Source organism: Pleuronectes platessa, chromosome 3 (assembly GCF_947347685.1).
Source record: "Pleuronectes platessa chromosome 3, fPlePla1.1, whole genome shotgun sequence".
NCBI classification, from domain to species: domain Eukaryota; kingdom Metazoa; phylum Chordata; class Actinopteri; order Pleuronectiformes; family Pleuronectidae; genus Pleuronectes; species Pleuronectes platessa.
Genome location: NC_070628.1, coordinates 30,250,025 through 30,276,479, shown reverse-complemented (window position 1 = coordinate 30,276,479; position 26,455 = coordinate 30,250,025). Strand labels below are relative to the sequence as shown.

Here is a 26,455-nt window from a genome sequence, read left to right as displayed (position 1 = left end):
AGGGGAGAGCAGGTTAATGTGAGAAATCGGGTAATGTGAGACACCCCCTGTATCTAGGCAATGGACCACATTTGTGGTCATTTGACCATTATGTTTTCAAGCCTCTCCCATTCCCCCCTTGCCATGAAGGAGAAGTTGGTGCTGGTGCTGTGGAAAGTATGTTTTTTCACAAAAATTTGTTTTTTGCATGTAAAAGTAAATTTTCTTGCTTTGAACTTAATCAACTGTTGTGTCGAAACAAATTGAATCAGGTACAAAAACGTATATCATACATGTTGGTGAACTTCCAACATATAAAACCATGTGATTGATGCTAGCTGAAGATTAGCCTGAATTGCTAAGAGATGTTGTTTTTTCTAAAACGGTGGCTGTGGGGTAAAGTGCGACAAATGCTGTGGGGCATAAGTTAAGTTTAGTCAAACATATTTTAGTGTTATATTAAATTATATTTGTTTTATTTTTAATGTCATAAAGAAAAAAGAGAAAGGGAAACTAAAATCAGTAGCCTGGGGTGCAATAGCTGAGGTAAAGAGAATATTCAAAGATGAGATGGAGGAGGAGCTTGCCAAACACAATGAAATAACTAGCTGACCAGTTCCATGGCTTTGCTCCAGTTAAGTGCCGTGAACTGGCATTTGAATACGCAGAGAAAAACAATATCCCTGTCCCTGCCAATTGGACAGAGAAAAAATGTGCAAGTAAGCTAGGGTGTGCAAGAGATCACATGAATCATAATAATCATAAATGTGCTTAATTGACCAATCCCCATGATTCTGTTACTAGTCCGATATTAGTTTTGGAATGTGTGGTTGCAATCTAGCTGTTGGTAGACTTTATATAGCCGAACAGTGTATGGAATTTTGATGGTCGGCTATTGTGGTTTTTATTCAACTGCAGAATTGTTTAATACAGGGTACAATTTGGTGACTTTTCATTGAGAATTTGATAAATTTTTGTAAATTTTATTTATTTTGTTAATGATGTGGAAATTTCAGCCCTTGTGTTAAAGGGGACATATTATGCCCATTTTACCACAAGCTAATATGGTTCCTTAGGGTCTTAATGAAATGTCTGTAACATATTTTGGTCAAAATACCACAAGGATCGTTTAAAACAGCACCTTTTTACCCTGTCTAAAACAGCCCTCCTCAGATTGACCTGTTTTGAGTTCCTCACCCTCCCTCCTTCACGAGATATAAGCACCCAGATTTTTAGCTATCCATTACCTCTGTAGGAATATGCGAGCCCGGCTCCCCGGCTAGCGTTAGCTCGCGAGCTAAACGGGCCGGTGGAGCCCGGCTAGCGTTAGCTCGCTCGTCCAAGGCCATGTAGTGAGACTCCCTACATGGGCATGGTGTGACTATGACGTTTATTTCGGTCGTAATCCCATTCGACGCACTCTAGCGTATCGTTTCTGATATAGAGGAACCACAACAAATCGCGGGAGTTGTTTTTTTCATAATATGTCCCCTTTAAGAGTCTCTGAGTCAATAACTGTACTGTGTGACTCCCCCCAAGGCAGGCAGAGAGGAACTCGGAATAGGATCCAAGAGCACTGCAGATAAAGGAGCACAGACAGGACAGCTCAGCAGAGAGAGAAAGAGAGAGAGGGGGAGAAAGGACATACAGTCAGACTCTAGCCAGGACAGCATCTTAGTGGCTACCCACTGGATACTCGCAATGCACCAGAACTGAAAATCCAACCAACCAGAGGTAGGAATTCAAGAAATGCAATATCTCTTTATGTTTGATAAATTGTGTGTGTGTTAGCGTGTGTAAAAAGAGTCAGTAAATCATGTTAATTGCAGAATGGAAATCAGTGTTCTCGGGCTTAGGTTTTCAATGTGCCCTGCCCTTGTAAGTATGTGTTTAAGAGAAGCTGTTTTATACCTGTGTGCGAAATATATAATGAGTTCTTACAGTTTTCCCTCTATCCGATAGAGAGCGATATCTGTTTGTGAGTGTGTGTGTGTGTGTGTGTGATTGTGAGAGACAACAATAGCTCCAGCGAGCTGTGTCATTGTGTCCTGACGGTGTAGTCTAACGCCGCAGTATCCAGCCCCCAGCTCCCCCCATCACTTTACAAGCCTGAGCCCCTTTCCATCCCCCTTTCCCTGTAGTTTATCTCACTGTTGTTCTGCTCAAATGAAATAACACTCTCGCTAATTGGGCTTATAGAGTACATAGTCTATATTTATATAGCGCTTTTCTAGTCTTGATGACACATACGTGCATATAGAGGTGTATATCTCCTAATGTCATACATAATAAAGAATATAAACAATTCAATCATATTTTTTTCTGTTAAAATGTGAAGACATCGACCACAGGACCTGGCTGTGAAGGTCCTTCAGAGGATGAAAAAGCAAGATTTAAGCTGCTCCTTTGTAAATAAAAATGGTATAACCTCGCATTAAAATGCTACGGTTTAAATCATAGCATAGAAACCTCAACTTCCAGGATCTTTTCAAAAGGTATGATAATCCAATTTAAAGCACTTCCATTCATTGTTTTAAACATCTGCAGGGTGAGAGGGGTTTTGGTTTAGCTTGTGTATTAAATCCTGTACCTCTAATGCATTTTCCTTCTATGCTTTCGCCGATGACAGCATAAAATTATCATTAAAATTGTGGTGGAAATTCAGGCTTTAATTGGATATTGCGGATGGGTGAATGAATTTGAAAGGTGAGGATGAAGATTGACGAAGAGGTCTCTGTTAGGCTGGTCTGAGGGGATGGGCTGTGGCCTTGGCAGATGGAGACTCTGTGCGGTGGTTCTGTCTCAGGCACATTTCCACCCAAGCTGATGTCGGACCCCAAAAGAGTCCGAGGGACAGGTGGTGTGTGGCGAGAAATGCTTTCAAGTGTAGCTATTCGAAAATTGTGGCTGAAAATGGTGGGACTGGTATGAGGTGCGTTTCTGATTCTGAGGCCAAAAGTCTGAATATTTTTAATGAGTACAGAGATAGTGAATCAACGATGTTATAGTAAGTGGGGTTGTGGGCTGCCCTGAGGATGAACTGATGTTCTGCGCAGGAATTTCATAATAAGTATGGACTTCCTGAACTATTCATACTGGTGAATGGCAGCTATTACTATGGGTTATAAAGGGCAAATGAAGGACAGCTGGACTCTGAATCAAGAGACGCAAACTCTGGGGGACAAGCAGGGGCCAACAATCTTCCTCTGCAATAGCTGCCGAAACCTGTGGAAGGACCTGCATCTATGAAAAGTTGGATATCCTCGGGGTGAGTGATGAAGTCATTGTAGAAGAATGGAATTCCGATCCAAGAGGACAGAAAATAATGCCACAGGCTCATTTCCATTTTGCATGCATTGTCGGGGACGACTCTATCATGGAGATAGGGGACGGCTGCACCTTTGGTCAACAGGTTGGAGAGCAAGGATTTCCCCTGTGGAATTATGTGGATGACATAATTGAGATGGCCAAGGAGGGACAATAGTTGCCGTTTTGTGCATCTGTCTGCCAGGAGATAGTTAAACAGGAGCATAGTGATGCCTGGAAGGATTTTGAGTCCAGGGTCATACCAAACAATTCAATGGAGGTGCTTGAACCTCAGGTTTTCCGTTTGGAAAGAAGAACGCAGAGTTCAGTGAAAGCTCTTGTAAGAGCGGAAAGCAAAGAGTAAGAAGGGGATGGTGGGGCTACAACAAAAAAATCATAGAGAAGATCATGTATGGGAGTCTGTAATTGTTGGTAAGAATTTAGCACACAGCTTCTGAAGGTGAATTGAAAGCTTTCCAGCAAATGCAGAAAAATGCCAGAAGTCTGGATGGGTGGAAAAGACTTTAACAGCACTGGTGATGTCGGCTTTTGACAGCCAGGTTCAATGGCCCGCCAAGCGGATGAGAGTGATGATGTGGTGGATTGTTGCCTATTGCATGGAGAAACCAGGAATGGGAATGAGACTGTTAATGTTTGGCATGTGTGAGCCATGTGGGGAAGAAAACTCTATTATTAGCCTCTTTTTTGTATTTTCATGTGGCCATGCCTATTGGACTGATGTGGAACTCTGGAAAAGGAGGGCTGTTGAAGGGGCCTATCATCAATCCGTCTTTGACCTCTTTAGCTAGTAAGGAAACTGTCTTTCTGGATGATTTGTAACGCTGTGACAAGGACATTTATCTTAACGGGTGTGCTGATATGCTTTTCTGCCTGCTGATGTGATTGGATTGTGGGGGCAGGTGTTACAAGCATGGCTGCCTCCACAGAATGAGCACACATGCTGGAGGCCGCAGTAGGATAATGTGTAGCCCAGGTCGTTTTTGCACACCATCCTGCCCCTCTGGTTGAGGACTGGCCTGCCACGCTTAACAGAAGGCATGGGGACGTTAACAAAGGGACGTATGCCGACAGGTCTAGGATTGATGGGATGTAGGGTTGCAGCGGGGAGGGATGTGCGAGCTGCCCCAGTATGTTCCCTGATTTAACTGCTGTATCAAGCAAGCTGCCTGGCTGGCAAAATGGACATGTTAGCTGCAGAAGCCTGTACCCACAAAATGTAAGTCCATGTCTAGCACAATAGAGGGATAATCCAAATTCAGTTCTCCCAGTGATAGAGTTAAGTCCTTTGACTGGCTAACAGAACTGTATAGAGATTGGTCTGCATTTCCCTAGGCTCACTAGTGTCAATGATGGATGGTTGAAGTAGCTTCACTAAATCTACGTTACCGGATAGGATCTGGTGACGTAATGCAGGGAAGACAGGGAAGAGGGGTGGGGGGGGGGGGGGGTTGGAAAATAAAAGGGGGAGCAAAAGCCTTACTGCAGCAAGCAGCTGAAGGAAGAGAAGAGGAAGGGATAATGGAATGGAAGGATGCATGTGCAAAGGGATTTTGTAAAGCATGTGAACACAGGGATAAAAAGAAAGCTGATATTACATGAAAAAACTCAGAAACAGACGGAGCATGCGCAGGGGGCAATATGACCTGTCCCCCACCAGGGGGAGCTGACGATGTGGGCTGTGGCTGTTGAGGCGTCGGAGGTTTGGTGACGTTATGGCTGACGCAATCAGTGGAGGTTGTACCAGACGAGAAACCCGAAAGTACTAGGTGCTCGTGAGTGTTTGTTGTTGCTGCAGTGTTGGTGGAAGTTGAATATAGTTGAAATAGCCTTGGATTATTGTCGCTGGAATGTCGAAGATGAGGAGACGGCTGGAATGGAGAGAGGGGTGCACAACTTCTCGGTTGATGCCTGGTGACTGAGCGAAGGTGCTGTCTATGACAACGAAACTGTTGGTGCGACTCCCGTGTGCTATGTCTACGGCGTGTTATGTTTCCGGCTCGTGTATTCGGGCAGGAAGAGGCTTGAGACCCGGTAGTAGTTGGTGATATCTTGTTGATGGAGTTTGAATGTAAACGCCGGTGTTCCAGTTTTACTGGCGGCCAGATCAACTGGCGATTTGTTTACCTTTTTTCAGATGTTTTCAGAGCCGGTGGCAGATTCGTCATTTTCGCAAAGTGCCTGTGTGTGAAGTGCGGTGATCTATTGAAGGTCTCGCTGTAATACAAATCCTACAAAAACCCTTCACGAGTTCATGTGTCCGTGTCTGGTGATATACAGCTGACAAAGCAAAGAACGAGACATTTATCTGACGCGCGATGCAGGTTTCAGCGGCTCGGTGGCGTAATGAGATCGTCATCCGGCCAGAGCAAATAGTGCTTCGGCTCGCTGTTTCGAATTCCGGTAAAGAATTTTTTTTTTTTTTAGAGATCTGAGAAAAAAAGAACCGGGTGGGCTGACCAGGTATAAGAACAGTTGAATGGTAATTAGGAGTGGTTGAGGCGTGGTCCCGTTCCCGGACCCAAGTTAAAGGTTTACTTAATTAGGGCCTGAGCACCTCCGGTGGGAGGCCCTATTGTTATTTGACTGGAGGTTGTGCTTTCACGGGTGCTGACTCTATAGGCATGTATTAGCAGGCCAAATTACTGCCAGATTTACATGCATCATTAGAGACGAAAGTTTTAAGAATGAATTATTTCAACCTTTTGGGGTGTTACTCACTTTCAGGCCTCCCATGCTGATTTCCACATCGGTCAAAGGTTTGAGTATGTGAGTCTATGCCTGTGAAAACTCTGTACTATTTCCTAACAATCAGTTCCCATGCCATGTCTCTGCTTTGTAAACGGGTGTGTGCTGTGTGTGATTGTTCTTGCTGAGTCAGCCTGAGATAATTCTCCTCCCTTCTCTTTTCTTCAGCAGTGCTCTTTTATTGCACAGGCTTAATGCACTGAAAAAATTGGGGAGTAGAAACATCGTTGTTTACAGTAGAAAATGTCACTCAATGTCAATCACACTTATGATCCGACCTTTGCAGCTTATCCAGAATGCAGCAGCTCGACTGGTTTTTAACCAACCTAAATTCACTCACACTACTCTGCTCCTCCGCTCCCTTCACTGGTTACCAGTGGCCGCTCGCATCCGGTTCAAAACACTAGTACTTGCGTACCATGCTGTGAACGGATCAGGTCCAGTCTACATCCAGGACATGGTCAAACGTTACACCCCAGCTCGTTCACTCCGCTCTGCTTCGGCTAATCGGCTCGTTGCTCCCTCACTGCAAGCTAAACACTTATCAAAGTCACGACTGTTTGCTGTCCTGGCTCCTAGATGGTGGAATGAGCTCCTCATCGACATCCGGACATCTGAAAGTCTACACATCTTCCGCCGAAAACTAAAAACACGCCTCTTCCGACTTTACCTTGAATGAATAAAAAAAAAAAAAATAAATAACAACTCTTTGAAACTAACACTTTTGGTAGCACTTAAATGGCACTTACTTATAGCACTTTGTAGTTTTGTTTTATTTTGAAGAAATTGTACTTTCTTGATTCTTGTCGTCCTGGGCCTGTACCCTCGGGGTTGATGCACTTATTGTAAGTCGCTTTGATAAAAGCGTCAGCTAAATGAAATGTAATGTAATGTAATGATGTGCCTGTGTCTTTCATCCAATCTAATGAATAAGTTGCCGTTTGTCAATTCCTGGCCTGAATGAAATGTACTTTGTCGCACACATTTGTGAAAATATCTCACAATGTCAAAAACCAAAAATGTGTGAATACAAGACTATATTTATTACTGACTTTATTGTCAGTATTTCCATTCACATAAAAAGCTGAATTATGTTTCTCACAAGCGTGACACCAAGACACCAATAAATAATATCTAAAATACTATTAAAGCCAATGTTAAACGAAATGCATTCACATTCACTTGGTACGTTGCATTATTCTGTTTAAAGTGCTTTTTGTGTAATGTCACTTGCCAGTGCTCCTGAAGTCAATCACCATCAGCTTTGTTTTGTTCACATTGAGGAAGAGATTGTTAGATCTGCTCCACACTGTTAAATGACTCACCTCACTCCTGTAGGCAGACTCAGTTTCTGCAGTTTCATCAGCAAATTTGATGATGAGGGTGCTGTTTAGTCTGGCAGTACAGTTTTGGGTGAGCAGACTGAGCAATTGAGGGCTCAGGATAAAGCCTTTGGGTGAGCCTGTGATTACTGAAATGGGTCATAATGTGCCAATCTGAAGTTGAGATCCGGTTGCAAGTGCCAGCATCCACTACTGTTGCATACTATAAAGGTAAAGGGATCTTTTTGTTGTTGTTTTGTTCAAGTTCAATGATAATTAGTTTCTGTAGTCTCATCTCTGTAGGGATGTTCTCCGTTCGTTGTCTAATATTCTGTTGAAGAAAAAATACATTTATCATCAGCAAACAATTCTACCTTCAATTCATCAGAAACCTTGAATTAATCATTAATATACGGAATAGAGTGAATGGCCCAACACTGACCCCTGTGGGACGCCACAAGCAATGTCCGAACCATAGATCCAAACCAAGGGGCATCATCCTGGGCTGAGCGATGAGGCCGATAAGGAAGTGTAAAATGCTGCAGTTCACTGGGTGGCCACAGCGGGCCGGCTCAAAGAAACAGAAAGTCCCAAAGACTCCCATGTTAAAAAGGCCGACTTTAAAGCAGAATTACAGCATGGTACAAAATGTGGCTTTAGTCTCAATCGCGAGGTTCTTCCTTCATGACAACTCTGAGGGGGGTGAATTTTTTTCTAACACCCCTGTTTAAGCGATAAAGAGGTTTGAAATTCACATGACGTTTAAAGTCAGCGCGACGACTGCAACTCCTAGCCTGCTGCCTGCTCGGCTTCATCTGAGCTAACGGGCTAATCCCCGGTCAGTGACCTGAATCTGTGGAGAGGGTTCCACTCACATATCGGATGAATAACACGGTTTGATGTTCTGCTTGAACATGACATGACTGTAGCTAATATACATCCATATGTAACTGGAGTATTGCACAGGGTATATATTTTGTTTTAGGATTTGTTTGCTTGATTAACTGTTGAGGAATTAAATTAATAAAAGAATAGTGGTGACAGAAGGGACTCAAATTGTTGATAAAACGTTTATAAAATTTGGCTAGATTGACCTGGTGATTCGTTTTTTTATTATTTTATTTCCACCTGTGTAGCCTGGTGGTCAGTAGCACAGACAAAACAATTTATTGTATGTGATTCCCTCTAATGTTAAAAAAATAAAAAAATCTGAGAAACTTGTATTTAGTTTTTTGTAGATACATTGTTAAGGTGATTCTTATGTGTTTATGCCACTATTTACTCTCTTTTCAGGTACTATGGCTGCTGGATTGAGATTGGGTTTCTTTATGTGGTTGCTGCTCTGTTGTTGTCAACTGATCACATCCAAAGAGGGGAAATCCACAAAGAAAGGAAAGAAAGGCAAGCAAGTTGTCTGTCCAGCGTAAGTATACTGTATTGTCCAAATACCTCCCCTCTTTACACTGCTATTATTATCTTCTCAGTTTGTCGTTGTTCCATTACACTATTATGCCACACTATCCATATTTCTGACATGTATACACACAAATACATATATATATTAGTGCTGTCAGTTAAACGCGTTATTAACGGCGTTGAAGCAAACCCATTTTAACGCCGTCAATTTCTTTCTCGCGACATTAATGCAGAGCTGCCAACTCTCACGCTTTCGCCGTGTGACACATGCTTTTACATATTGGTGGTTGACTAAGTCACAATAATTTTTTTAAACATTATCGTATCAGGCCGTCATGAAGTACCAGAGAGACACTGTGAGATCAGAGCACGTTCACGTGAAGCAGCCGCTCAGTGACTGACTGCTTCTTAACTATGGAAACAGTGAAAACACAGAGTTTCTCTGGTCTGAGCTGATCAGAGATCAGCGCCTCAGCTTCTTGATCAGACTAGAAGCTGCAGTTGGTTTTTACCGAGCTTCAGTATCTGTGTTCCCCTACAGTCTGCCCTGCTCTTGTTTTTTGTTTTAATATTTCGCCAACTAAAATATATATTTTTAAGCTATTAGGCTGCAGCTATATGTTTTTATTTATTTCAAAATAGGGTACTACTTATTTAATACATTTTCCACAAATATGGGGAGGACTCAAATAGCCCTACAAAGTTCTGTGTTTAATTTATTTCAAAGTAGGCCGACACTTGCCTGTGTGATTTGTTTGTTTGTTATTTTGTTGCTTGTCTGTTTGAGAGGCCTGACTGCTATGTTCACAGCAAACTTGAAAAAAGAAAATATTAAGCCATGGTTTAACAGCACTATAGGCTGAGTCCTTCTTTACCTGAAATGTGCACTCTGTAATTTTTATTTTGTACCGCCCTGTTAGGCAATGTTGTTTTTCAATAAAATAAAACATTTGCATAAAGTAAGCCAATCCACTTCTCCATGTTGATAGAGCATTAAAACGGAAAAAAATTATGGAGGAAAAATAAATGAAGGGACATTTAGAATAGATAAAAATTTGCGATTAATCGCGATAAATTTTGAATTAACTATGACATAAATGCGATTAATCGCGATTAAACATTTTATTCGTTTGACAGCACTAATATATATATATGACAATACAGAGACCCCTCACTTTTTTCCCATTATGTAATTTTAATTCTTCAAATCACATATACTCTATTGTGCCATGGAGACATTTTTCTTGATACAAAGAGCTACAGCTGATAAGGGCAACACAATGTGTGATGTCATGCGTAACAACATTAAAAATGTCTGCACACAGTTAACCTGCAGTTGCTTCTTTTTCTTACCGTCCAGATTAACACTGTTCTGTATATTCAACAGACTTCTCCACATCAGTCGCTGCCATCTTAACTACTTACAAGAATACATTAGAAAAACATTAATTTCAATGATTAGCAGAATACTTTGGTTATTTGCTATGCAATAAATGTATAGGTTATTGAAGAATTTTGGTCCTAAAGTCCTCAAATGATGTTCAATTGATAACAATCTGTATGTGACCACTCACTGAAAGTTGAGGCTTAAAGATGGATGTAAAGGAATTTGCAGGATCAGACTTCAGCAATGACACTATCCAGAGGAAGGGGGGGAAATAGGAAAAGTCCAGACAGCCTATATTACTCATTCACATTGAGTTGCTTTATATTGTCTAAATGAAGAAAGAAAACTTGCAATCTCCCCATTGTATTATACTTTAATGAACCCTGTTTTCATCTGGTTCCCTTTAAATCATTTTTACAGCCAGTTGTCCCCAGAAGATTTGGCCCAGGTTCCAGCTAACTCCACCTCCAACATCTTGAACCGTCTGATGGTCAGTTATGACCCGAGAATAAGACCTAACTTCCAAGGTAAATCTACTACAGGTTACATTTTCTTTTTAGAGAGAACCCACAGGATAAAATGCTGACCTTATATGTGCTCATTGAGTTAATAATGAGTTCATGTTTTCTGCAAGAGCTGTGGCTTGTTTTGAAGGATACATGTAACCATTGGTTTAGCTTTGGCACGTTTACATGAACTATTCACTTACAACTGAACATATCATCCAATTTCCACTGATTTAATAATAGTTTCCTGTTGTGCAATAGTGCTTAAAAGTGTTACCATAGAATGGTGTGTCTTTAGGCACTCAATAAATTTGGTGTATCTGTGTGTGTGTGTATGTAAATTAGACGGCCTCCCGAAATGGCTGACCAAATTTCACACCTCTTCTAGCATGCTTTCAAAATGGTGGTTTGGCCCCCCTAAAGTTACCCCCCCCCCCCTTTTCTTCAGAAGTGGGGGAGGAGATAAGTAAGGTGAAGACTATGCGTGTGTCTGTGTAGATGTTAATCAGATACTGAGAGTCAGAGAGAAAGCCTGTGAAGAGCGTATCTAACACTTAACTTTCAAATAACTTATAAACACAATATCAGATACACATATCAACATACATATATAAACACACACAGAATCGAATAAACAGTCTTGCTTAGCTCAGTATAATTATTAAGCCCAGATTATGTAACCAGTCCCAGGGAAAGGAAAAATAGGTTGCTGTCCCGTTTGCAATTCGGTGAGGTCTCCGGTTAGTCGTAATGTTCCTTGTCGCGGTCCTGTTGAGCTGTGCCGTTCAGTTGCCGGTTGAAGTTCTCCTGCAGGACATCACGTCGTTACGAGGAGTTTGTAGAGCTTGGTTTGAGAGGAGGTTTCCTTGAGAAGGTTAGCTGGAAGCTAGACCTTTGACCTCCGGTCGTTGGTGGGAAGAGAAGATGTGCTGGGGCAGCCAGGCCCTCTCCTCAGCGATGCAGGCAGCCTGCAAGAAGCCGGCAGCCTCACTCCTTGAAGAGTTGTGGAAAGAGAGAGCTGGAGCAGCCTTACGCCCTCGAAGGAATTGGAGAAAGAGAAATATTTTGGGGGAGACCTCTCCTTATATTGGGCTGATGACCTCACGGTCTTGAGACCCGAGTGACCATTTGGAGTTGACTTTTGTGGCTTTTCACACCTACAGTGGATATAAAAAGTCTACACACCCCTGTTAAAATGCAAGGTTTTTGTGATGTAAACAAATGACACAAAGATAAATCCTGTCTGTACTTTTCCCACCTTTAATGTGACCTATAAGGTGAACAATTCAGTTGAAATAAACAACTGCAATCTTTTAGAGGGAAAAAAAAATAATAATGTGGTTGCATAAGTGTGCACACCCTCTTATAACGGGATGTGGCTGAGTTCAAAATTAACCAATGACATTCAAACTCATGTTAAATAGTAGTCAGTACACACTTGCCATCATTTACAGTGACTCTGATTAATCCCAAATAAAGTTCAGCTGTTCTAGTAGGATTTTCCTGACATTCTCTTAGTTGCAATTTACAGCAAGAGCCATGGTCCGCAGAGAGCTTCCAAAGCATCAAAGGGATCTCATTGTTGAAAGGTATCGGTCAAGAGAAGGTTCAAAATAATTTCCAAGGTATTAGATATACCACGGAACACAGTGAAGACAGCCATCATCAAGTGGAGAAAATATGGCACAACAGTGAGATTACCAAGAACTGGACGTCCCTCCAAAATTGATGAAAAGACAGGAAGAAAACTGGTCAGGGAGGCTTCAGAGAGGCAGACAGCAACATTAAAGGAACTGCAGGAATTTCTGGCAAGGACTGGCCTCTGTACTACATGTGACAACAATCTCCTGTATTCTTCGTATGTTTGGGCTATGGGGTAGGGTGGCAAGACAGAAGCTTTTCTTGCCAAAAAAAACCTCAAAGCCCAGCTAAACTTTGCAAAAACTTACATGAAGTCTCCAAAAACAACACTGCACATTCACCCAAAGAACACCATACCCACAGTGATGCATGGTGGTGGCAGAATCATGCTTTGGTGCTGTTTGTCTTCAGCTGGAACAGGGGCCTTAGTCAAGGTGGAGGGAATTATGAACAGTTAAGAAAAACCAGTCAGTTTTGGCACAAAACCACCAGGCTTCCGTTAGAAAGCTGAAGATGAAGAGGAATTTCACCTATCAGCAAGACAACGACCCAAAGCACACATCCAAACAACAAAAGCATGGCTTCACCAGAAGAAGATTAATGTTTTGGAATGGCCCAGCCAGACCCCAGACCTGATTCCAATTGAACATCTGTGGGGTGATCGGAAGAGGGCTGTGCACAGGAGATGCCCTCGCAATCTGACAGATTTGGAGCCCTTTTGCAAATAAAAGTGGGCAAATATTGGCAAGTCAAGATGTGCCATGCTATTAGACTCCTACCCCAAAAGACTGAGTGCTGTAATAAAATCAAAAGGTGCCTCAACAAAGTATTAGGTTAAGGGTGTGCACACTTATGCAACCAGGTTATTGTAAGTTTTATATTTTTTAGTTTTCCTCCTAAAAGATTTCAGTTTGTTTTTCAACTGAATTGTTCACGTTATTGTTCACGTTATAGGTCACATTAAAGGTGGAAAAAGTTCGGACAGGATTTAGCTTTATCTCATTTGTTTACAACACAAAAACCTTGAAATTGAACAGGGGTGTGTAGACTTTTTATATCCACTGTGTGTGTGAAGTCCACCAGAAGTGGAGGAACCGGTTGCCCCCTTGGAGCCTGAGTTCCTTGACTGTCTCAGAACAGTGAAACCCGTGGCATCTTGGGAGATTGAGTTCGCTCCAGCACATGCATCATGTTTGTTTCAAGACAAAAAACATGTGCTTTCAGGCTTTGACTACACATACAGGCTGAAAAGGAGACCTGTGGTTTGCACAAAAACCATATCCCAACATTCCTAATATTGAAATCTTTACATGTCAGTCAACCAATCGAAAATACTGTGGATACGATGGGTTGTAATTAGTATCCACACATTAAACACATATTAGATGGAGTTTTTAACTGGTTATGAAACTATCTCATTGTAAAAGTGCTGCCTCTGTGTGACCTACAACTGCAAAGGAAGAGAGAAAATTGGCTTTTTTGACAAACTATTCTAAATGTCTGTGGTCGGGTCGGACCACTGGCAAGGTCTGATGAGACGATTTCTGGCTAAAAATAATTCATAATGTTATGTAAGTTATCAATCATAATGCAACCAAACGATGCATGACCTCATCATTATTCATCCTTCAAACAGCTGTGTCTTTTTCTCTCACACCTTTCCAAACGAATGCACTTGCTGGACAGAGCGAGGTTTATATGACAGGAGATGGTGGAAACACTACTGCTTTTCTTCTCAAAAATGAAAAGTTCCCTGTCAGGGCTTTAAGCAACATATAGCCAAATTACTACTATTATTTATGTTTTGATTGTTTCTATCCACTCACTTGTGCCTAGCAAATGATGCCCAATTGGAAATGCTACAGTGCAGCAGAAGTCAGCTCCATCTAACAGGCTTTGCTATGAATCTAGCTTTCATTTCCGGCAGACATTGTGGAATCAAGATAAGCTATTCATGTTTAACTGGTGGTGTTTGTATTGTTTTTTCTTTAAAACACCCCAAAAAAGAACTGTTAGAAGAGAGAGTAAATGAAAGGATGGTACGATTTCATCTTCACAAATTAACATGCTAGGTTACTCAATTTACTGGGTCATTCAAAGGCTACCAAGCAGCAACCGGCAACTTTTAAGGCTTAATGTCATCAGTAGGCAATTCAGAGATTAATCAATGAGTTGCAATGACTAGGCTATGATTGCAAGTTAGGTGTTATTCAATTCTTAATCTAGGACTAAAAATGCCATCCCAATCGATGATTTCCCATTTAGAAAATCTATTTTTAATCTTTGCAAATATGTAGGAATTCTATAGCCAGATTTGCAGCAATGAAGGGGGATAGCTGGACCTAAACCAAGTTAATTGCCCAAGGTAGGAGTCAGTTTTAGGACATTTAACTAGTCTTAAGATTGTTAAATTTGATTTGAATCTCCAGGGAGTTTCTGAGAAATAGGGCTTAAAGTCTTGAATACATGCTTTTCAAATGATTATGTCTCCTGCAAAATAGTGGTGGGTTACATCAACCCATCAGCCGCATTGGAATGGTAAAACAATCTGCATGGAGAACAGAATAATGCATTTTCACAGACATTGTTATTATGTATTTTTGATCAGTGTAATTGCTAGTTGGCACCTTTGTGATTCCCACTATTAAAATGGTGCGCTGGGCTTCAATAGGCTAATTGTGGATGGGACTTCAATGGTTAAGACTGATGATATGTGCATCAAAGAGGAGTAGGAGATTTCAGATCCATTTTAAAGCTTTGTGGTGGCATGGTGAAGGGCTGAATAAATTGAGTGATTGTGGTTAAAATCTGAATCTAGATTCCCAGAATAAAGAAATCCATATACAGCTCAGAATCAAACATTTCTAGGCAATCAAATCATAATATTACTTAATCCAACGCAACATATTCAAATGAACTATTTACCTAACAGACTCTGCAACTGAACAAAGAAAACTCACAAGGGTGCAGGTAAACCCTGTGAAAATCTGCTCTCAGGTAAGTGCTTCAGTCCATGAGACAACAGTCAAGTGACCTCTACTTCCAACAGGCTGATTGGCATCATGTGAGGTGATTTACAATGCATGCAATTGGTCTGTTTGTTTCCCAGGCTGCTAAACCAGTGCAATAAGGCTAAAAGGTGCGCCAGTTAAAATAGAACTGCTCTGTTAAAATTGTACTATTATCAATTATTAAATCAGTTATAGGTTCAGGACTACATCTGGGTCGGGTTTACCTACTTTACAACTGGTTTTACATGAAATAGAATTGTCAATTGTCCCCTTGCCGTAAGTTCATCTTACATGTGTATGTGTGTTTAAGGTATCCCGGTTGAGTCGAAGGTAAACATCTTCATTAATAGCTTTGGGTCCATCCAGGAGACCACTATGGTGAGACATGCACACACCACAAACACACTTAATGTCAATAGAGCCTGAGCATCGACTAGCGTGAGGACCATATTGAAACTATTCTGTTTATTATTCTGGCCCAAGCTCTAAAGTTTTTTGTATTTGATGAACAGCTTGGTTAATTTCAATGTTTTGCCAATTAAGAGAACATTGTTGTAACTCTATAATATGCAGGTGTTATCTAATCTATTCTGAACTTCACACATTTGAGCGTCCTTTACCAATATTCAGTCAGTCATAGCACCACCTACTGGCAATGTACTTGTCACAGGCCTGCCTGTGCATCATTCTTGCTGCCTAAAATATCATCTTCAATTGTTGCAAAAGTTCTCATCTGTTTCAGTCTGCATCCCACCTAGCCTGGATGCCAGACGAACTTAGCCCCGCCCACAACATTTTTGGTCGGGCAGTTCGGTCTGGAGTCGCTCCATTGGGAAAAAATTATGGGGCGTGTTTCAACTGACCAGGAAGTAAAATTCCTTTTCGCTTAATTGGATAGTCCTACAACCAATCAGAGCAACGTAGTATGTGACGTATGCTAAGCAACGCATTGTGAGTTATTTACTAACGCCGGGTTCACACCGGACGCTTCAGCGCAGCGCCAAGCCTTAAATAACAGCTGGCTCCCATCCACTCCCATGTTAAAACTTTGTGCCGGTCACACCGGAGGCTGAAGCACCGCGAGGCAGCCTTGGCGCAGCGCGGTGCTTCAGCCTCCGATGTGACCGGCACAAAGCCGTGCAGCGATCTACTGGATCAACGGGTGATATTATTAGCGCTGCCCGGCGGTTCAGCGTCGCTTCAGTGTCCGTGGTGAACAGCCAAGCACCGGGGCGATAGGGATTAACGCGGTGCTTTGGCGTCGCCTCCACGTTCTGTGTTCCTCTTTCAAAATGAATGCGCTGTCGATGTCTTCTAAAACAGACTCAATGGCAGCATCTACACATCTCAGCTCGCCAGCGGCAGGCATGTTTGTTGAAAACGAATTCAACCCAAGGGCACTTTGATGACGTGGTCGATTACGTCACCGTTGATCATCTGTCAATCATCGTATAAAGCCCGCCATGACAATCTGATTGGCCCGGTCGGGCCATAATTTTTTCCCAATGGAGCGACTCCAGACCGACCTGCCCGACCAAAAATGTTGTGGGCGGGGCTAAGTTCGTCTGGCATCCAGGCTACATCCCACCAGCACTCCAAAGCACAGAAGTTCAGTCTGTTTAACATTGCTGTCAGATTTACCTTTTTAAAATGTAGTTTTGTTTCCAATTATAAATCTCTGTCTGTGTAGCTACTGCTAGAAATCCCTAGGGAATTGTAATGGTAAAACAGAATGTGGTATTATTATTATTAGTGGCATAGTACTAGCACTAGTACTAGAAATGGTAGGAGATGTGTTATTAATACAGTGTCTCTTTCTTTAGGATTACAGAATAAATATATTTCTTCGTCAGAGATGGAATGATCCGCGCCTACGACTTCCAACTGACTTTAAGAGTGAAGCACTAACAGTTGATCCCAAGATGTTCCAGTGTTTGTGGAAACCAGACCTTTTCTTTGCCAACGAGAAATCGGCTAACTTCCATGATGTTACACAGGACAATATTCTTCTGTTCATCTTTAGGAATGGCGATGTCTTGATCAGCATGAGGTAGTCACACACTTCAAATTATACAGTTATACCATTATACAGTTACAGATAAAGTTTGCCATAGATTGCTTTAGTTGTGGTGATCCAAATCTCCAAAAGAGAAAATACACAACTTAAAACTTAGTTAGTTAGTAGTTAACAAACTTGGAAAAACACAGGATTTAAACTTGAAGCAAAGGGAAACACTGGGGAACAAGCAAAAACTGCTGAGTCATTTAGTCATATAGCCTGAAAATATATATTCTAAACATTCTCTCCACCATCCCCAAATTTATCACACTGCTCTTTTGTTCACTGTTGAGCAAACTTAATTACTACTCATTTCTAGCTATTCTTCCATAAAACTAGATGATAGTAAATCAATTTTTGTTATTTGGACCCAGTTGATGCTGGTCTGTTTGAAATAGAGAATAGAGATCCATTAAATCACAAGTCACAGCTGATTTGATAAACCTCTTTAGATGCTCCCTAATTGAGTGCATATTAAATGCTGCCATTGTACATAAGCCTACAGCATTGGTAGAAGTGACTAATTTGAAATCCAGTGTGCATACCCTGTAATAATATAGGGCTGTGTTGTTGTTTCTTGTTAAACCTTGTGAGTTTGTGTCGTGTAGGCTGTCGGTGACGCTGTCTTGTCCCTTGGATCTTAAACTCTTCCCGATGGACACGCAGCTGTGTAAGATGCAGCTGGAGAGCTGTGAGTACACACACCTTCACAGCTACACTCCAATCAACGAACTGCTGTCAAATGTCTATTTGCTCAGGATTTTATCTCGGGAAAGTGAATCGATCTGAAAACTGACATTTTATTCATTCTTTTTAACTATTGTGGCAGTCTAACAAACAAATAATATTAATTATGGTTTGGCAGTAAACATACAATGGTAACAAATACAGACTGCTTATCTGTGTGTATTTATAGACACATTATTCTCACTCCATTCCAGATTCCAAATAATTAAACACTCCGTCTAGCTGTGTTTTAGATAATAATTTATTTTCTGATATGCTTTATCTTTCACAAATAAGCACAATACTTTGTAACGTAATTGATTCAACTGACTCATATGTAAGCATGCAAACTACAACTAATTGAAAAGTCTTACATCTACCGCTACTGGACCAGGACTGGAATCCAAACTAGTTGTAATGTCACAAATTCGACTCATATGGACATGTTTTTAACTGAAGGGAGATAACACGGTGAGTCAGAAACATTGAGAAATTTGAACTCTACCAAACATTCAGGAATAATTAATAACTAGAATGTGTGCAAATCTCCATAAGGTAAATCACACATTCAGATGCAGCTGCTTGAACCAAAAATTATTGATAAATAAGGGCCTCAAACCAGTCTGTAGCAATGGAGGAAAGGTGCAAAACTAAATATTATTTTTAAAATCATCAACATTTTAGTATTTATTTTGCAGTTTATTTGTCTAATGTTTAATAACTCGCATGGTAAAGCAGCTGAATCAAAAAAATATAAATAATAAAATGTCTCCTTTATGTTTTAGTTGGATATACCACCAGTGATCTTGTGTTTATGTGGCAGTCTGACCCAGTTCAGATGGATGAGATTGCTCTTCCTCAGTTTGATATTAAACAAGAGGACATCAAATATGGAAACTGCACAAAGTTCTACCAAGGAACAGGTTAGTAATCAATTATTACAACTATAGGTAACTACTAAGAAATCAGTTTTCTAACTCCAACTTTCTTTGTGTGAGATAGCTTCCGGGATTTACACTTTCGTTATTAATCTTTACCCATTTGATGCTGTGTGGAAAGGGAGATGGTTATGCTACTCTTGTTGATAATATGTTTGTATGTTGATATCTCTACTCTTTTTATGATGTATCAAAATGTGTTCTTAATGTTTTCCAAAAATTGTCATGTCAGAGAATTTCTGAAAGAGTTATTTGTATTAGTTAGTTCCTGCTAAGCTAGGATTTCCATGTAACGTCTACATATGATACTGCCATTGTGGTTTCCATAAGTTATAGTCTTCATCCAAAGGTAGAGTAAACTTTTTGTATTTTTCATGAAGCCAGTTTGAGGTTTCTTTTGATTTGTAACATTATCATAATGGTAGTAGCCATTAGAAGATGGGTAAATGTGGCCATAGTGGCTATTTTCTTCAACTGTCCGTTGTTGTTGGCATTAGTGAGCTTTAGGAATAAATTTCCTCTTGAGAATAGTTGGTTAATAAGGCCCAACATGTACCTCTGCTTACCATCTGTAATGGTTACATGACTTTCCAGGTATTTTGATCTGATCTAACTTTGAGTAATTCATAATTACTCATTCTCTGTCTCTTTCTAGGATACTACACCTGTGTTGAAGTGATTTTTACATTGCGTCGGCAGGTTGGTTTCTATTTGATGGGAGTGTATGCCCCAACTTTGTTGATTGTTGTTTTGTCCTGGTTATCATTCTGGATAAACCCTGATGCTTCAGCTGCAAGGGTGCCACTGGGTGAGTAACACCAATATATGTTTCAGATGATGTGTTAAATTGACATTCAATTTAGTGGTCAGATAGGGGCAGCAATTATCTAGCCTCCAACCCTTACATGTAAGTAATAATAGCTCTGCTGTAATTTTTGAGTTATTTGAATCTGCCATGCAAAACTCAGCATTTATAAGCACGGCATGCTTATATTGGGAAATATACAGGGAAAATACTCCGTCTATGTCCTTATATCTCCAGACTAAAAAAGGCTATATTTTATAGAAATCCCTTGACTCTGTGTTTTTCTGAAATTCTACACCAGATCAATGACACCTAGGATGTGCAAATGCCCACTAAATACAGCTCAAATAGATTAAGGGAACACTTAAATCACATCAGATATCTATGAACGAATTTTTCAAGTTGAAAATCTTTACTGATGTACATTCTATAATTTGTTGAGAACAAAACGATGTAACAACCGTCCATGGAAACCAAAATCATCAACCCATTGAGGGCTGGATTCAAAATCATGAAACCAGACTCTTTCACGCTTGTCACGTGCTCAGTGTGAACCGGCTCTCATCTGTGAAGAGAACGTGGCACCAATGGCGGACCTGCCAATTCTGGTTTTCTGTGGCAAATGCCAATCGAGTTGGATGGTGCTTGGCTGTGAGCACAGGTCCCCCTGAAGGTCGTCAGGCCCTCATGCCACCCTCATGGAGTCTGCTTCTGACAGTTTGGTGAGAAACATGGACACCTGTAGCCTACTGGAGGTAATTTTGTAGGGCTCTGGCAGTGCTCCTCCTTTTGCTCCTCGCACAAAGGAGCAGATACTGGTCCTGCTGATGGGTTGATGGCCTTCTACGGCCCTGTCCAGCTGTAACTTCAGGCCTTCTGGTAACTCCTCCATGCTCCTGAGACTATGCTGGGAGACACAGCAAGCCTTCTTTCAACGGATGTATGGATATGCCATCCTGGAGGAGCTGGACTACCTGTGCTGCCTTATTGGGCTGCAGATAATGCCTCATGCTACCAGTAGTGACAAGGACACTAGCAGAACCCAAATTTAGAGAAGATCAGTCAGGAAGGATAAAGCGACAGTAGCTGTTTGTGGCCAGCACATGCAAAACCATTCCCTTTTTTGGGGTTGTCTTGATTTTGCTTCTCCATTGCACTTCCTAAATGGATAGATTGATATTCCTGAAATTTAACTGAATTGCTGTCCTGCTGTGACGATTAAGTGTTCCCTTACATTTTTTGAGCATTGGTGTATATTGTCACCTTGTCTTTATGGACAATGGAGGGAAAGGTGAAGATAGGTAAAGACGAGCAAATTTGGTTCATCGTTGGTGAACATATCTTTAATGACAGGTTTTCAAGGGATAATTAACTTGAAACAATCATTCACAAGTGTTTACATTAATGTGTTACCATCTGTGTGTTTTAGGTATATTATCAGTACTCTCTCTGTCCAGTGAGAGTATGCTCTTGGCATCTGAGCTACCAAAGGTTTCCTATGTAAAGGCTATTGATATTTGGCTCATCACCTGTCTTCTTTTTGGGTTTTCGTCACTTGTGGAATATGCTGTGGTGCAGGTCAGTCCTAATACACAAATTTTCCCATTAATACAGCTGTACATTTAAAGCTCATCTCCATATTATCACTGGGTTAGACCATCCTTGACCAGAGAGTGTCTGTAGAGAAATGAGAAAGCAGCCACCATTATGGCACACCAGCCATGGGTGTTGACTGGTGGGTGGAATTAAAAAAAGCATTTATTTTGCTACTGACAGAGTCAAGTTGATTGATGGTTTACTGACGTAGATGTACAAATAGTGGTACTAAGAGCAGTGTTACTTGAATTGAGTAAGGTTAATGTCTCAAGAAACATCAATGGATGCATTTGCCAGATCATAAAAGGTCAACACCATACATTTATAGAGACCCAACAGTTCCCACAATGAGCTTAACTTCTTAATCAGTGACTCACAGCTTACATTCATGCAAATTGTTCTATAGCCTATGTAAAAACTGTCAGTCACATTGAAAATGTTTTAGTTTTTTTTTAAATATGAATCAAATTGAAAAAGGTCACTCTTGAATGGTTGCTCTGTGCCATCTAATATTATCAACACAGATTAAGCTGAGTCTCACCTCCCATCCTAGTGCAAGCACATTTGTTTGGTGCCACGTTATAGCCAAACTGTCCTTGCCCAATCAAATCAAATGGTACTCCCGTCCAAGGAAAATTGCACAACCAACTGTTTGTCCTGACACTGGGTTTGTGTCTACAGGAAAACAGAGCATTTGGTATTTCTTAATGACATCCCGTCTGAATGAAAACCCTGTGTCGCTGCCTTTCAATTGTTTTTTGTACTGATGGGCAATTTTTTGCATACGGTTTCTAGAATCAAAAACGTTCTACCCTGAGGTTGCTGACAATCTAATATCAACCTGTGACTTTTTGAAAAATACTTCACCACTTATGCGGCAATCCATACACACATCAACCGACAATAAAAGTTTAGCTTTTCAAATTGCCGGCATTATTTTTGTAGGCAAGCCTGGACATGTACAATGTACAAGCTAACCCACAAAATCCATATTATGGGATTATGCGAAGTGTTTATAGAGTTACATCTTTGTAAAGTGTAACAGCGAGCTACCACCTGAGGTACCTACACTTTCATGCAGAGTGAGAGAATGGGAGGGCAGAGCTCAATATTCTGTCTTCCTGATACTCTTACAAATAATCAAAGGAAGATTCCAAATGTTAAACATGTACATTGCTCTTTCTTGAATGAATCTCCTTGTAGTTATGTGGTTCTGAATGTCTAAAACGATTATGGTATGCTGTGTATGTTGAATTTACATAAACAAAAAGTTAAAATGGACTTAATTCTGTCTGTGTCTGTCTGTCTGTCTGTCCGTCCGTCCGTCCATCCATCCGTCCGTCTATTTATTCCATAACACCCTCTGTTTCTCTACAGGTGATGCTGAACAGCCCCAAACGAATTGAGGAGGAGAAAACTAAAATGGCCAACAAGGAAAAAGCTTTGAGAGAGAAAGAAGGGAAGATGGAGTCAAATAAAACTAACACAGTGAATGGGACAGGTGGAACACCCATACATGTAAACACATTGCAGGTAAAAACACTTGGTCAAGTGGAGCAACAACATGTACGAACATGTCTCTGTAGCTTACATTATTTGTAATAAGCATCACATTCACACTTGAAAATGAGTTAATCATTATCAGACTAAATTACAGATTTTCTATAAGACCCCTCAATAAGTGAACATCAGTAGGATACCTGTGCCCCAGCAAGAATTGTTAATGAGGCTCTCCTTAAGCCTGGGCCACACTGGCAGTAGTTGCACTACAGAATGGTGGCATTCTGGTTCTGCTGTGTGTCGCGGTTGTCTGTTGTTCATCCTGGCAGCATGTGTGGCAGCTGTGTCGTATAACTACTGTATTTCCTGCATTAAAAGTCGGGATGGATGCTTTTACTTCGAAACAGTACAGTAAGTGTTGCGAACATATACATATAATATATATAATGTTTGTGGCATATTCAACAGATAAACATTGAAACCTACTTTTTAAATTGGAAACAGTCGTTGTAGTAGTTGAAACCTCACAAAGCAGCTCTGCTGCAATCACACAACAGACACACTCCCTGTTTGAACAACAGACTCTTGTGAGATGCAGAATATCTGCAGCGCAGCCGTCACATGCTGCACACACAGAATATGCATTTCAAACAATGTAATTGTCACTCGCCACATACTCCCATGCTTCCTTAATGTTGGCGTTGTTGTTAAACAGGACATCCACTAGAGGCATGTGCAAAAGCTGACAAAAATCCCATTAACAAACATGTCGACAGTGGAGGAGATTGTGAGAAAAAGGTAAAAGTGTCTGTTCGTCCCTGTACCCGTCATTAGTAACATAAACGTAGAAGCCAGCTTCTGGCCAACTTTCAGTCTCTCCTCAAACAGTTCTGCCATTGTTGTGATTTCTTCGTCATGTCCTATGATCGTCCCACTTGAACTACACACTGTCCCCTATGACCTCTTGTGGTACAGCTACATATAGTCTCTTTTGTCCAACTCTTTTTGTTCTCCTCCTTCTCTCTTGTGACAAAAAGATCTGTCCATTTCACCTAAATATCTGACGTTGAGCAGAAATTAGCCTTTAGGACTAGAAAGCTTTATTTCAGGACTTAACTAAATGAAGTTATCAATGATTTTGTACAGCAAAATTACATGAGCAGCAATGTCGATTGACAAATTTCAATCAGTCTTTATTTTTTACCAGGTGGTTGAAACGCGCTGTAAGAAAGTTTGCACCTCTAAGTCGGACCTTCGATCGAATGACTTCAGCATCGTGGGATCTTTACCTCGAGATTTTGAACTTTCCAACTTTGACTGTTATGGTAAAGCAGTCGAAGTGACCGGAGCCCTCAAGTCCCAAAACAAAAGTAACAAGAAACCCCCACCACCTAAAGCTGTCATACCTGCTGCTGCAAAACGCGTTGACCTCTATGCAAGAGCCCTCTTCCCTTTCTCCTTCCTCTTCTTCAATGTTGTCTACTGGTCGGTCTATTTGTGAGAGGGGGAGAAGGGTGGTAATAAAATGGTTTGTATCCTGATACACACTGATCAAACTGATATTCATATTACATTGAACTGAAAATAGACATTGAAACTTCAAATGCACAACTCTATACTGATAAAATAAAGATTTTCAGCATTTCATGATCATTAAGTATCACAGACGGCTCTGGTTTCTAAGAGTAACTGTAAAATCAGGCGGCTGTGCTGAGGGTTAGTAGAGTAGTCTTTGATACTTAATGAACCAGGAGGTCGACGGCTCGAATCCCACCCCATGCCGAAGTGTCCTTGGGCAAGATGCTGAACCCTGAATGTCCCCTCATAGATGTTGAATGCACTAATTGGAAGTCGCTTTGGATAAAAGCGTCAGCTAAATGACATGTAATGTAAAGTGGCTCAACTATAAAGTCTTGGGGCTGTTGTCTTGAGTCCCCTTTAAATCTATGCATTTAGTAAGCAATGCATGCTTCATCATTTTGTGCTTAATGTGAACTAAACCTTGATGTGCTTCCTCCAATACCCCAAAGCTGTATATTATGTAGAAAATAAATGCTTTACAAAGAGGGTAACATTACTGGTAACAACAAAAATACTAACACAATCAGCAAATAGAAAAAATATATAAACATTTATAAAAATACTACTTACCATACCATAATGCTTCTACAATGATAAGACCTAATATGTGCGCTACGAGATCCGTGTGAAGCAGATAATATGAAGATATAACAACATATTTCTCAAATTAGTTTTCATCATTTAACAAGATGAAGTGATAGTATATTGTGAAAACAATAAGGTTAAGATTTGTTGTGTAGTAAAATAAGAAAAAATTATATGAATAATATAATGTAGATTGAAGCACCTATGAAAAATAAAATATCTTGGAACATTAAATGATGTTGCCATGGCTTGAACGGTCACATAACACAGGATCATGTTGGGATAAAGTAGCTTGAATCTGCACATTGTGGTATGTTTGAACTATACATGCATACATTTCACATGTAAGTATATCATCCTAAGAATTACAAAGATGCCTCCTGGAGCCCTAAGCCAAACCCAATAGGGAGACAGTCTTTTTGAATTTAATGTGCAGTTTTGGAAGAATTATTTCCCACACTTTAACAAAGTCCTCCTAAATAAGAATGAGGTTGATCAACACTGATCTATTGATAAGAGTAATGTTGATGGATATTGATCAGATCAATGCGCCACTGTTTGGACTTGCAAGTATTTCAATAAATAGATACGAAATTTAGAATGGACGTGGTGTGTTGGCTCAATGATGCCCTCTTTTACTTTAAGCACTTTTAAGTGGCAAAATAGCTAAAGGGGTGGTCCCTAGAAAATATACGAGATAGCCATGGTCTTATTGAATTGAATTTTATTTGTATAGCACCAAATTAAAACATTACATTATCTCAAGTTACAACATTTCCCACAAAGAGCAGGCACTTGGTGACTGTGAAGAGAAAAAAAAATCCCTTTAGCGGGGAAAAACACATGTAGTGTGGGCGGCCATCTGCCTCAAGTGGTTGTGGTGAGAGATTAGATAAGGGGAGGGGACCAGAGGGACCAGGAACAGTTGTGTAGCTCTAATATTTGAGCTCTGTCAGAATGGTTGTGATGATGAAAATAATAGTGGTGTTGCTTTTCGATATAATGCTGTTATTAATAACAGAACCATCAGTTATGGTAATGTAATACTAGTACTATTACTACTACTAATAGTAATAATGATAACTAAAGCTGCAAGCAGTGATGGTCGATGGGCTTTGTATTTGAGGACATGAAAGACATTGACATAAAATAATAATAATAGTTTTAATGTATATAGCTCCTTTCAAGAGCTCAAAGGACACTTTACATGTGTCAGTGGGGGCAAAAAGAGATAAGAAAAGAAAAGCAAGTATTGAGTTATGGTCATAGTGCCATCTTCTGGCTACAGGTGATGACATGTTTAACACTTCGGTGTGTTCTTCATAGCAAAT

The 26,455-nt window shown here is 40.6% G+C and overlaps 1 protein-coding gene across 3 annotated transcripts; it reads left to right on the top strand.

Moving 5' to 3' along the window:
* Positions 1-1,498: 1,498 nt before the first annotated feature.
* Positions 1,499-25,725, top strand: LOC128437297 (glycine receptor subunit beta). 3 transcript variants are annotated; one of them, XR_008338190.1, is made up of 12 exons: positions 1,499-1,713; positions 8,667-8,796; positions 10,597-10,703; positions 15,645-15,712; positions 17,158-17,384; positions 18,002-18,084; positions 18,905-19,042; positions 19,713-19,865; positions 21,292-21,440; positions 22,836-22,991; positions 23,674-23,756; positions 24,166-24,298. XR_008338190.1 is itself a non-coding variant. In XM_053419388.1 (11 exons), exons 2-11 carry the CDS (start codon positions 8,672-8,674, stop codon positions 24,457-24,459), a joined length of 1,500 nt encoding a protein of 499 aa, XP_053275363.1. In that variant the 5' UTR covers positions 1,499-1,713; positions 8,667-8,671; the 3' UTR covers positions 24,460-25,725. The 3 variants fall into 3 exon arrangements, 2 of the variants coding, with proteins under 2 accessions (XP_053275363.1, XP_053275364.1); XM_053419388.1 differs by lacking the exon at positions 23,674-23,756 and having other exon boundaries at positions 24,166-25,725; XM_053419389.1 differs by lacking the exons at positions 1,499-1,713; positions 23,674-23,756 and adding an exon at positions 5,049-5,231 and having other exon boundaries at positions 24,166-25,725.
* Positions 25,726-26,455: the final 730 nt, after the last annotated feature.

What these genes read in the sequence shown, in the direction of transcription:
- LOC128437297 (XM_053419388.1), top strand. Translation starts at nt 8,672, where the DNA reads ATGGCTGCTGGATTGAGATTGGGTTTCTTTATGTGGTTGCTGCTCTGT. An exon ending in AAGCAAGTTGTCTGTCCAGC is followed by an intron (nt 8,797 to 10,596) that starts GTAAGTATACTG and finishes TCATTTTTACAG; the next exon opens with CCAGTTGTCCCCAGAAGATT. An exon ending in GATGTCTTGATCAGCATGAG is followed by an intron (nt 17,385 to 18,001) that starts GTAGTCACACAC and finishes TGTGTCGTGTAG; the next exon opens with GCTGTCGGTGACGCTGTCTT.